This window comes from Echiichthys vipera, assembly GCF_963691815.1.
Source record: "Echiichthys vipera genome assembly, chromosome: 20".
NCBI classification, from domain to species: Eukaryota; Metazoa; Chordata; class Actinopteri; order Perciformes; family Trachinidae; genus Echiichthys; species Echiichthys vipera.
Genome location: NC_139845.1, coordinates 12,364,807 through 12,377,170, shown reverse-complemented (window position 1 = coordinate 12,377,170; position 12,364 = coordinate 12,364,807). Strand labels below are relative to the sequence as shown.

At 40.9% G+C, this 12,364-nt stretch overlaps 1 protein-coding gene across 1 annotated transcript in view; it reads left to right on the top strand.

Annotated features, from left to right (window-relative positions):
* ccdc146 (coiled-coil domain containing 146) overlaps positions 1-12,364 on the top strand; it is a gene marked incomplete at its 5' end in the record, with an annotated part of 50,287 nt that overhangs the window by 36,437 nt on the left and 1,486 nt on the right. The window contains 4 exons of the mRNA XM_083935084.1: positions 7,881-7,991; positions 8,683-8,820; positions 9,401-9,526; positions 11,929-12,054. Coding sequence (XP_083791210.1) covers positions 7,881-7,991; positions 8,683-8,820; positions 9,401-9,526; positions 11,929-12,054 — 501 coding nt within the window. The remainder of the gene's footprint in view (positions 1-7,880; positions 7,992-8,682; positions 8,821-9,400; positions 9,527-11,928; positions 12,055-12,364) is intronic.

Here is a 12,364-nt window from a genome sequence, read left to right as displayed (position 1 = left end):
TTTTCTTTCACTGGAAGTGTATATTTTGTACTAAAAATTCTCTTACAACCTCCCTTCCCCTTTTCACACATGACATCTGACTCCCCTTGCATTTGGCTGCAGAGAAAGAACATTCCTACCTTCTGTCCTTTTCAGCCTTGCTAGCAGCACGGCTGTATGGATGATGATGACTGCCGGTTTTGTACAGACATTTATGATCCCCAGAGGACAAATCCTACTGACTTTGATGATCCACTGACTTCTCCAGAGCCACCATGAGGTTGACATTTGTGGTTTTGAGTGAAATATCTCAACAAATATTGTCTGGATTGCCATGAAATTTGGTAGACATTAATGTCCTTCTTACATTCAGATCAAAACTGTTATTTGTCCAATACTTTGGTTCAATCGCACATCTGAGAGATTAGTTTTGTGCTAATTATAAAATAACACATTAACATTCAAGATGATGAATAAGGTACATTTTATACCTGCTAAACATCACCATGTTAGCATTGTGTGCAGCTGCTAGCATGGTTGTAGACTCTTGTAGCCATCTTGTTGTAGCCTTGTTGCCACTGATGTTAAAGATCTGCTTGTCTTGACTTTATTTCTGATACCACTACTTCTCTCTTTTTGTTTTCCACCGCGGGTGGTACCCCCTCAGCGTAGGCGGGATTTTCAGCTCATCGCCCAAGCGCCACCATGTGAAACTGCTGTTAACATAATCTTCAACGTGACACTCCCTGAATCCTTTCATCTCCAACCAAAAAGAGGAAAGTCAGCATTTCACTTGAACGGCGTAGCTTTGTGGGATTTTTTTTAAAGTCCGTGTCAAGTTGACAAAAGAATTGCGGTCGCCATTCATGGTAGCTTGGTTATTCCAAAATCACGGGTTTATGCCCCGATGTCCCTGTTGCATTAGTGATGATTTTCTCTGACCGATCCGTGGTCTGGAGTGTTTTAACTCCACCTTCTAGTACCAACTCGGCTCACGTTTAACCAGGTAGATGGTACTCTCCACAACTTTTGCAAAAGGAAAATCAAAAAAGAGCGAGTATGGTCGAGTGGTACATTGCAGTAGAAAAACGGCATTAGTCTTCTTTGCAACTTCTGGAAGTTTTGAACAAACAACAGTTTCATCTCAGATTTGTGAATCAGTTCATCTGTCTGTTCATTCATCCATCCGCTCATTCCATATTTCTCCCTCTCCTCTTTGTGTAAATGTCAAATCATTTTCTAAATCACTGTTTTTCCTTGCACAGCCGTCTACCCGTCATCCCCACCCCACCCCCCGGGTACAAAAAGTGAATCACAGGGGTCTCTCCTATTGCAGGAGGCTTGCCGGCTCAATTCATTCTCGCTGTGAATTCATTTTCTATGCGAATTCCATTTCCATGAAACTGCTTTGCTGTCGATTTATAATATATATTGTGTATTTGTATTCATCTGTGACCAGTTTATCTGCTCATTGCAGACACCCCCTCCCCCCTTTGATGGGAAATTTTGACAAAGATAGATCGGGCCATCTGTGAGACTATTGAAGTTCAATATACTCTGAGGCTTTCATTTGCTCTGAGGAATTTTAATTGGTACAAAGTAAACCGAGGTTGGTGTTGGATTCTGAATTTACTACTTGTTTATGAGTCGCTGGCACGTCAACACCTCAAACACACATAACAGGTGCACACACATCGGCGCACAGGCTGATATCATCGCAGTGTTTGTGAAGTTGTTATAATAACCTTTGCAGCGACATCGGAATAATTTTCAATAGTCCAATAATGACTAGCTCTACTTCTGTTACCAAATCACATGCTCACATAACATCACCAACATACAGACAGAGTTAAATTTAGACAACACACACACACACACACACACACACACACACACACACACACACACACACACACACACACACACACACACACACACACACACACACACACACACACACACACACACACAGAGTCAGTTATGGAGTAGGATTTATAACCGGGTTGGGGCTGATGACATACTGCTGCGTCCCTATGGTGGTGAATCACATTGTTTGTCTATCCTTCTCTTCAATCTTTGTCCAAAACGTCTGGAACTTATTAACCCACTGTGAATCGCATCTTGATAGATGTGTGCAAGTGAATGTGTGTTGTATATGAGACTTAAAGGTCCCATATTTTGTTCATTTACAGGTTCATACCTTTACTCTTGGTTTCTACTAGAACATGTTTACATGCTTCAATGTTCAAAAACACATTAGTTTTGCTCATAATGACTGCTTTAATATACCTGTATTCACCCTCTGTCTGAAATGCTCCGTTTTAGCATCTCTCTCTTTTAGTCCCCCTCTCAAAAAAGCCCAGTTCGCTCTGGTTGGTCAGCATTTCCAGGTCTTTGCATCTGCACTCTCTGCACTGTGAAATACATGAAAATCTCACATTTTACAATATTGAACCTTCAAGTGAGACAGGGAGGGAGAAAGCAGGAAAAGCAGGCACACAGAAATAAAAAGGCTGATTATACTGGGACCCGACTGTTAATCTCATTGCAAGGTTTATAAAACCCCACTCTGTCCTTTGACTTATCTTCACGATGATGCCTCAAGTTGGGATGTATTCCAAATGTAGTCACAACAGTGTAACAGTAGTCCATCGATGACGTCTTCTTGTTAGACCACCAGTCAGCTAGGTCTGCTCAAGATTCACACAGCAGATTTCTTTGCACTGGCTTTTCAGACATAAAAAAAGGCTTTTTTTTTTTTTTTAACCTTGTCTGCTAATATATATTGCTGGGGTGATCACATATCTCATGTAATCACTTATTACTTTTAAGATCATTCATGGTCTGGCCCCTAGTCATCTTTCTTTTAATGTCTTATGAGCATTGACATGGCTTTAGGTCCTCTGCAGGCAGGAAGCTTACCTTTACCGCACCTTATAACTATTCCTGTGAGAGTTAAAGGTTGAACGTGAGGTCTTTTGTTGACAGAGATTTCTACCATAACAATTTTATACCCCTTAACTTTGAATGTTTTTTTTATCCCAGTTGTTTGTTTGCATTGTCTGCTTTTATTGATTCTATGTTTTTATGAAGCTCATGAAGGTTGTTATGTATGATTTAAAGCATGCCCCCAGAATCTACCCTGCTGCAGATCGTTCTCTCACCCAAACAAAAACCAACAGCTTACTTGTTTTTCTCCAAAGCAACATTACTTCAGTTTGACATTACCCATGTAAATATAACTAATAGTATGTTTGTTTCTGATATTATATGGCCTTCTGTCAAATTTTTAGGTAGAAGCCCAATTAAAATGCACTTTTTAATATCCAATTAAAATGTATTCCTCTTTTTGGGCTTATGAAAGCTTCAGTTCAGCTCCTCTGCTCACATGTTCTGCTAATTAACCTTACATAACCTTATAATGATTATGATTTTACTGCTGTTGTACTTTACTGACCTTTCTGCTTTACTGATCTGATCCCTTTGTCTTTCGTCCCTTTTTAATTGCGAGTAACTTTGTAACCTAATTTTGGGAAGTGTTATGTAAATAAGGTCATTATTTATCTTTATTATTATACTGTTAAGTATGCAGTGTGCCATCTATTATGTGGCTTTTTAAGCCATCATGCTAACTACCAACTGAGCGGATATTATGTAAATGATATGCAAATTGAATTCTGCGTGGCTGCTGTGACACGCACGATACTTTACAGCATTCATGAGCCAAGAAAGCAGAAATTCTTTGTGACAGTCAGATGAAGAAAACACAGAGGCAGGCAGGCAGAACAGAGACACTGACACAGAGACACATGAATACAAAGAGACAGACAAACATCAGCGCATACGAACAGAGCGTAGAGGGCGGGTATAAAAATGTTTAGAGCGAGGGCACAACACAGAAAAAAAGGAGATTGATTGATTGAAGAGCGGAGAGAGGAGAAGCAGAGTGACTGAGACGTGCTGTATCCCATCCATCATGTAGTGTTTAAATGGCTTAGTGTGGTTATGTTAGAGGGTGTAACACAGATCAATCAGGGGACTGGCACACACTTGCCTCAGATGGGAACACTGAATATTCATTCATCAATTGTAACATAGCAGCACCAAATTAGTACACAAGTCTACCAAAACACAAAGAATAAATTACTGATTTCATAGAGTTTTAAATACCAAAAGATGAAATTTAAGTTTTCTATTTCTCTGTCATGATAGCGCCCCCTAGGTTAGTATTCTCCAAGGGGGTGTGAGAGCGTTAGCACTGGTAACTTGATCGAGACAATATCTGCGTTGAAAGACCCTAGAAATATCACTTACTTTCTAACATTCAGACACTGTTAAAGTTAGCCGCAGCCACTCCCTCTTTCAACCTCCTTTTCGGTTTCTTCGCCTCTGCCATGATGTCTGTATGTAGGCTTAACCTGGTTTTGATTCCTGTTCACAAGACCATGGTTCTGGAAGGACAGCGGCGGTGCAATTTCCCATAAATCATTAAAGTATTTCTATTCTATACCCCCCCCCCAACCCACCACCACCATCTTCCCGAAGCCTGAAAACCTCATACTTCCAGCGGTCCACAGCACCTGTTCTCGGATGTAAACACCAACTCTCCCAGAAGCTCCCAGTCCTGGCAGCACAGCTAATTAAGCTAACTAGCTGATGGCTAGCTCCAGTTAGCAGCAGATAGGTGTTAGCATTAGTTCAGCAACAAGTAAAGCTCCTAATGTCCACCTGTTTAAATCCCACACAGTCAAGGCTGAGCAGTCAGAGCACATCAGAGGGAAAGCCAGAGAAACATCCAGTTTCACAAGAATCAGTAACATAGTTTGCGGTGTGTTAGAACAGGTGTACGGGGAGCAGAGAGGGAATAACAGAGATGCCATTCTCTTGCTTACAATTCATTGAAGTATCAAAATTGTTTTGAAGTTGTTATTTTAAGCAAAAATAGTTGACACAATGTCACTGTGATTATTTACAGTTTAGTGTCCTTCCTTTGCATGTTCAGATGGAAATATGATCATTCTTCCGGCTTTGTTGCTTAGTTTTGGTTTTGATCATTCATTCTGCTTTTACCGTGAACGTCAAACTGCAGATAACCCCGTTCCCCATTGGTCAGCCCCAATTCCTGTTTCTCTGCATCTCCTGTCTCTCTCGGATTCTGTCTTTCTTGTCTGCTTTCACATCCTATCACTTCCTCCTGTCCTCACTCTGGACTTCATGCTGTCTTTCCTTTGCTCTTTATCTTCCTCTATCTGTCAGCCTTTTATCAGTCTTTTAGTGTACATCTGCACCACTCTCATCTCAATCTCTGATTTTTAATCTATCAGATGCTTACTGTGTTGTCTGCCTCTCAACTTTTTTTTCTTTCCCTCCCTTGAGCATCTGTAACTTTAGCCTTACAAACACCTCAGTTAATCACATGACAGTCATACTAATAAATTAAAACTTGAGTCATATGACGTTGAGGGAGCACTGAACACTGAAGTCTGCTTTAATCAGACTCACTGTCTGTTTTCAGAGGCTTCATTAATCTCTTCCGTGAAGGGAGGGAAAATAGGAACCATCACTTTGTTCCACGCTGTCTTTCAACTCTGACACATCATTTCTCACATTATGCAGGCACGTAAACATGCACAGGTGCGTGTACATACACACTCCGTATGGTTGAGTGGATAGAAGCTGCTGTTTGATTAGCCAGGTCATGGCAGGTCAGACCCCTGTGTACAGGATTTTTCCACATCCTGTTTTTCCTCCCCACTCCTCTCTTTATGTTCTGCCGCCTATCCACTCACTTGTCTCCTTCTCAATATTTTCTCTGTTTTCTTCTGTGTTTTTTTCCTTCTTTCTATTTTCTGCTGGTGTTCCTTTTATGGTCTCTGTCATGGTTCCTTGATCATCTCAGCTTCATATGTTTTTATATATAGCCTACCTTTATTTTTACTAAAATGTGGCCATTGAGTATTGTCTGTAACATCCCTGTTGAGATACTGTAGCTACTTAAATTGCTCATACCCATTTGCAGTACCTGCACAGGTTACGAGGTCACTTGTCGTCTTATTTGTCATGTCTCTACAATCTACATTGAATAGGGGATTTTAGAGCCAACTGCTCTGCATGAAACAGAATGACCAGGTGAATCCAGGTGCAGCAATGAGTCTATACAGTATATCTTCTCCACGACAAAAGAGCTGTTTGGAACAAATCCCAAGGTCATTAAATCTCGGTTTCAGGCCGTTGGTCCAAACAAGCAGTTTATCAAGTAACCCCCTTAACCTTGAGTTTCTTTTCCTTTAAAGGTCCTATATTATAAAAAGTGAGATTTCCATGTCTTTTGATATTAAAGCAAGATAAAAGTCAAGATGCTATGTTATACTTTGAAAGTATGAAAATACTCAGTCCACAGAGAAAAGCTCACAGCCATTACTTAGAAACTGTGCCCTTAAACGAGCCGTCAGAGTACAGTTGTGATGTCACAACTAATGTCTACAGTTGCAGTGTGTGTGTGTGTGTGTGTGTGTGTGTGTGTGTGTGTGTGTGTGTGTGTGTGTGTGCTGCTACAGTGCTGTTACAGTCCTTCCCTGGATGCAATGACAGTGCAGAGACACCAAGAGTGTAGATGTGGAAGACCCCAGACCCCAATCAGAGCAGACTGGGCTTTTTCAGAGGGGGGGGGCTTAAAGAGACAGGCGCTAAACCAGAGCGTTTTCAGACAGAGAGTGAATCCAGGTTTATTCAGACAGACTGTATGAGAAAAAAAATAGGTTGTTGTTTTTTTATTTAGGCATGTAAACATGTTCCAGTAGAAACCCGAAATAAAAATATGAACCTCAATGTTCCATCTAATACAAAGAGTCATTTTAGACATTTTGGGCAAAGTTTTAAACATATTTAAATTCAGTATTACTTACTAGAATTGTAACTGTGTTTAAACAAAGCCTGGACAAACAACACAAAATTGGACTGACTAACTGGTTCTGACAGGTTTACAATAATAAAAAAACATTGGTCCCTAACACTATTAGCTACTTGCTTTATGTAAAAATGAGTTTTATGCACTTCTCTTACCTGTGTCTGTAAAAAATGTATTATGTAAAGCATCTTGACTTGCCTCTGTGTATGAAATATGCTTTATGAAAAAACTTACCTTGCCTATTGATAAAAAAAAACTCCACAGAGTGCCTTAATTAGTGTATTAGATGTTAATTTTCTGCCATTCATCTTAACAGTTAATCAATAAACCATGTCACTATATATTACACCCTTAACCCCTCATTCACTGGTTGCAGCTGTTTCAGAATAAGATTGTGAGCCAAAGGACTGAATCTAAAATGCCTTTGCTGTCCCCTCACTTCATTTTAATGACTTCTCCTGTCCTCCAGCCTGCCTTTTGTTTGTCTCTGCAGTTTTAACTCATCATCGTTATGCTTTCGTCTGTATCCTTACCTCCCGTTCTATTTCTGCTGTCGTGAGAGATGTCAGAATACTTTTTTGAAATAAGTCCCTTAGAGGGATCCGGTGGCGTTTTTATATTTTGGTTTCTTTTATCACGAATTGCCAGTGACTTGTCACCTAATGTGAAGTGTACCTCCAATATAGGCACTACATTAAGTTGAGAAAATGTCTTAAGTGTTTTTTTTTAAATTCCCTGTGTAATTAGGATCTAAATGCCCAGAGGACAAGGCGCTTGGAACACAGACAGGAGCTGACTAAATCTAGATATCTTGCTTTTCATGTTGTTTACTTAATCACTTGTGTGAAGGGTGCACTTGTGGGAAATTACTGCATTATTTTCATTACTAGACCGCAAAGACAGTGACTTGATGGCTACAGTTTTGCCTGCATATGCAGTTATGTAGGCCTGTATTATGCATTTGTTTTGCTCTCTAATTGTCTCTGTCTCTCAGTTGTCAGAAGCCAGGGACAAGACACTTGAAGGTCTGAATCGAACAGCTGATTACAAAGAGCTGAAAGGCAACGACCCCTCAACTGTAGAGCTGGTCAAGAAGATTGAGCAGGTACACAACATTACAAGGTGTTTGTTTTGTGATAAAATTGCATATAAGCATATATTTGCAATCCAGCCCTGTACATGGTGTCTGCTTAACTTGTGTAGTGCCCATTAGGAGCGGGCAGAATGCTTGCAGCGTTCCAGAGAACCGCTCATCTGATCTACTTCACACTTGTCACTGCACTCTCTTGGGTCCTCAGCAAAACACCTGCCAAGTGTGAAGTCAATTGGATGAAACGATATTTCAGCAAACTTTAAGGGCCGGATTTAGCAATACTGTATGGAACATCTAAAATCTGAAAAAGTAACTTTTTCCGGCATTGGTCCAGAGATGTTCTGTAAAATATTTGGTGATGATTGCTCAAAATTTGTAGGAGGAGTTGCGAGGGGGAAAACAGATTTTAACACAATTAAAAATGGCAGACGCAAATAGTCATAGCTTGTATTGATAGATTTATCAAGACCCACATAATCTATGGGAAAAAAAGACTTCAGTTCAAAAGTTACAGGCCAAAATGTAAAGTTTATTGTCATAGTGCCACCATTGCACCAAATGCGACATGAAGCATGTCATTGGGTCCCTAGCGATACACCTGCCACCCGTAGTTAGGTCACATTTTATTTTCTTTTTCTTCCTTCTTTTTTTGACACGCATTGATGGGAAAAAAACTGTCATCATTGTGTCTCTGTGCATTTAGCTTGAGGTGAATCTAGCAGAGAGCGAGAGGCAGTCGCTGGAAAAAAAACTCCTCAAGGACCAGGTGACCCGGCTCTCGAAGCCACTCAGCGAGCAGGCTGAGAACTGCCAACAGGACAGACTCTCACTGGCAAAGAAGGTACACGGCAAGATCCACTTGCACGCAGACAGAGACGTGGCTTAGCCCATATACACATGCCAACTGAACAACAAAGACTAGACCACACTCAGATTAACACACACTTGTTATATCATTCACCTGTTTCATTACAGTAAGTCTAGTCTTTTACTTCTGTGTGTACGTGTGCGCGTGCGTGCGTGTGTGTGTGTGTGTGTGTGTGTGTGTGTGTGTGTGTGTGTGTGTCTCACAAACCCACGCGCACACTGTTTGAAAAGCATGTGAGGAGCATGCAGAGCGGATATTAAGGAGTTCACCAAGCATTACAGTTTCCTTGCACTCTCACTTGCTCTGTCTCTCTCTTTCTCTCTCCTTGACCGTGTGTATCTCTGTTGTTCACACCAACTATTAATAGCCTCAAGAACAAGGTTCATTACTTTTAATAACTTCGTAATGGCATGAATGAATATAAATGTGGCATAGTAGTGTACTGCATTATCATTTTGCATCAAGACAGATCTAAATCAAATCATATGCAATATTACATCAAATATTAAATCTGTCTTTTGTGTGTGGGGGTGTGTGTGTCGTCTGCCTCCAGTTCAACGAGCTCCGGACTCACATAATCGACATGAACCACCGCATGATGGCCGTCTCTGCAGAACTATCCATGAAGCAAGCTACTGCATTGTCTCTCCAACAAGAGATCCGAGAGAAAGAGCTGCAGGTCAGAGGCGGGTGTTCTCTGTGACTCACAGCACAAACTGTGTGATTCTGGAGGCCAAACTGTCATGTTGGATGCACATTCTCTCCTCTGTCTCCCACTGTCTTTCCTATTATTCCCGTCACGCTCGACTGGCTGCGATTGAAGAGTGACTCCACAATACTGCCGTGCTTTTTCCCGTCTTTCACCTCCAACCCACTTAAACATTTGCTTATTTGCACAGCACAAACAAATCAAGAGACAGAGACAGAACAGCATTAATAAAGCAGATTATCATTATCATAAAGAAAACTCCAAGGGGTTGATGAAAATAAAATGCCAGTGAAAAGAACAAGAAACGATGCAAGAACAAACGAATGAGTTAGTGCTAACACAGTTAATGAAAGCAACAGGGAATCGGAATTCATATTTAACGAATTCACAGTCTGTCCGTTTTTTAACAGGTTATATCTGCAGAATCTGTTTGACCAAAACAATCTCACCACACCCGTACTCACACGATCTTCCTCAGCACACGGAGAAGTGTCATGGAAACGTTGATGTTTTTCTGAGCACTTTAAGGACTTCTCGTCCGTGTTGGCACAAAAGTTGACATAAGATCGGAGCTCTAGAAGAGCCATTGTTTGGAGCTTGTGGGGAAATTGTTAATTAACTTTTTTAGTTTACTGGAACTGAAACTTTGCCTTGGTCCAGACCTCAGGATCCGCCACCGACACTGAGTTGACTGATCCGTCTGGCCTTGTTGCATGAACCCGCAGTTTCTCAACTGACAAAATAATCAAGCTAATGAGCGCTGCAGGGGGACTAACGATTAGTTTCATGGGGGCGGGACTAATGACCTTGTCAAGCTGTTTGATTACATCGACAGCATTCACTTGCCAATATCAACAAAGTTATACTGTTGTCATACAGTAGATGGTCGCTACTGTTGTGGCTGTAAATCAGTCAATTGATTATTTTGAGCACTCACTGCCTGATCAGCTTTAATCCGATAACATTTGGTGTAGAAGTCTAGAAGAGCCACACAATCTAATTATTTTATCCCTATTCAAGTCACAATAGCGCTACAGCAGAAGTTAGCCCACTCGGACTGGAAGTCTCTTGTGATTGGTTAGTGAAAATCGAATGCCCCACCCCTACAGAAATCGGTTAGAGTGCAGGCAGTGTCCGAGAAGAGAAGATGTAAACAGCTAGTTGACAATTCTGTCAGACATCAAGACTTTTAGTTGATGTTGGCACAAAAGTTGAGATAAGATCAAAAGCTCCAGAGGAGCCACTATTTGACTACAACTAAGTATCTGTCTTCTGTATCCATAGTTACCAAGAAAAGTTCCATTGTTGTTTAAATTTAAGCCTGTAAATTTGGGATATGAGCCAATTCACCTAGCTGTGCTCTTACCCATATTCAAAAGAACAGTAAGTTAACCTCTTTCTTAACTTGCTTATCAAATTAGATTGGTACATGTAGGTGTGTAACATTCTTCTGTGGTTGTTTAAAGCTAACTGCTGTATTTGTATATTGTACTGCTGCTTATCCACACGCTAAATACGTACCTGCATGGTCATGCTAGTACAGCATTTTTACGTGTACTGTTGCCATTGCAAAGAACTGTGACAGCTGTAGCGGGCTAACTTTAAACAAAACAACTAGTCAAACTAGATGTCCAATAACCCCTCAACCTTCTTAGCTGTAGTTTCAGGGGAAACAATTGTTTGATCACCTTTTGTTATGGCATGATTGCACTGAAAAAAACAAAAACATGTTGACAGTTTCAGGATCTCCATTCAGAAGAGAATATTGCTTAACCAATAATTTTACTTCATTTTGATTGACATTAGACAACTCAACAACCCATTCTACCACTTACATTATCACTTTTCTTATTTTTCTTCTTCTTCTTATTATTATTATTATTATTAGTAGTAGTAGTAGTAGTAGTAGTATTGTTATTATTTTACAATATTTGCCTGTTGAGTTGTCGTTTGAAAACAAGTAATCACTATGGATTATCTGAGTCTTTAGTGAAGACAAAAACCCATCAGCTAAACCCTCATGCAAGAGAATTTGAATTTCTGACCCATCGCATATGAACAGAAAGTCTCACTGTTCTCTGTCTCAATAAAATATTAAAGTGCTAAAATGAGAGGTTTTCCCACATGCCTTCTAAATGTTTCAAGAGGCGCGTGTTAATAACCTGAAGAACCCCTGCAGCTGATGTATGCCTGCAGCGCGCCACAAGTAGAAGTAGAAAATGCAGAGGCATAACTTTGCCCAAATTGTGACAGTAATACGACCATCTGTTTTCGGGCACAGCTAGAATTGAATTGAGCCAGGAGAGTGCAGAGTGGACGGGAGTGATAGGAATACAAAGTGAATGGTTCTCGCACTGCCTCTGTGTTTCCAGATGGACAGGTGCCAGAGGCAGCTGGAGCAGGGCCTGCCACCAGCATGCCCTGAGACAGAGAAGGAGTGGATGAGGATGCTCCGAGACAAGAGAAGGAGACAGAGGGACAAAGAGGAGAGAGAGAGGGTAAAGAAAACAAACACACACATCAAGATCACGGGTCAAGAATTGATTAAAGCACTGAGGGGCATGAAAGGAAGAGGAGCAGGGACACGATGCGGGGAAGGAATCGATTTAGATTTTGGGGGACAAAAGGGCTGCTATATACCTGAACATGCCTAGACTCAGACAGAGAGGTGAGTAGAAACTCTCCACACACAGATTAGACAGGAAACAGGTCATCTTTCACCACATGCACAAAAACAGGGCAAGGTGGGCTGACTGGCAAACAAACAAAGTAGGGTCTGTCTACAGATGAAAGGCACACAAACAGGGA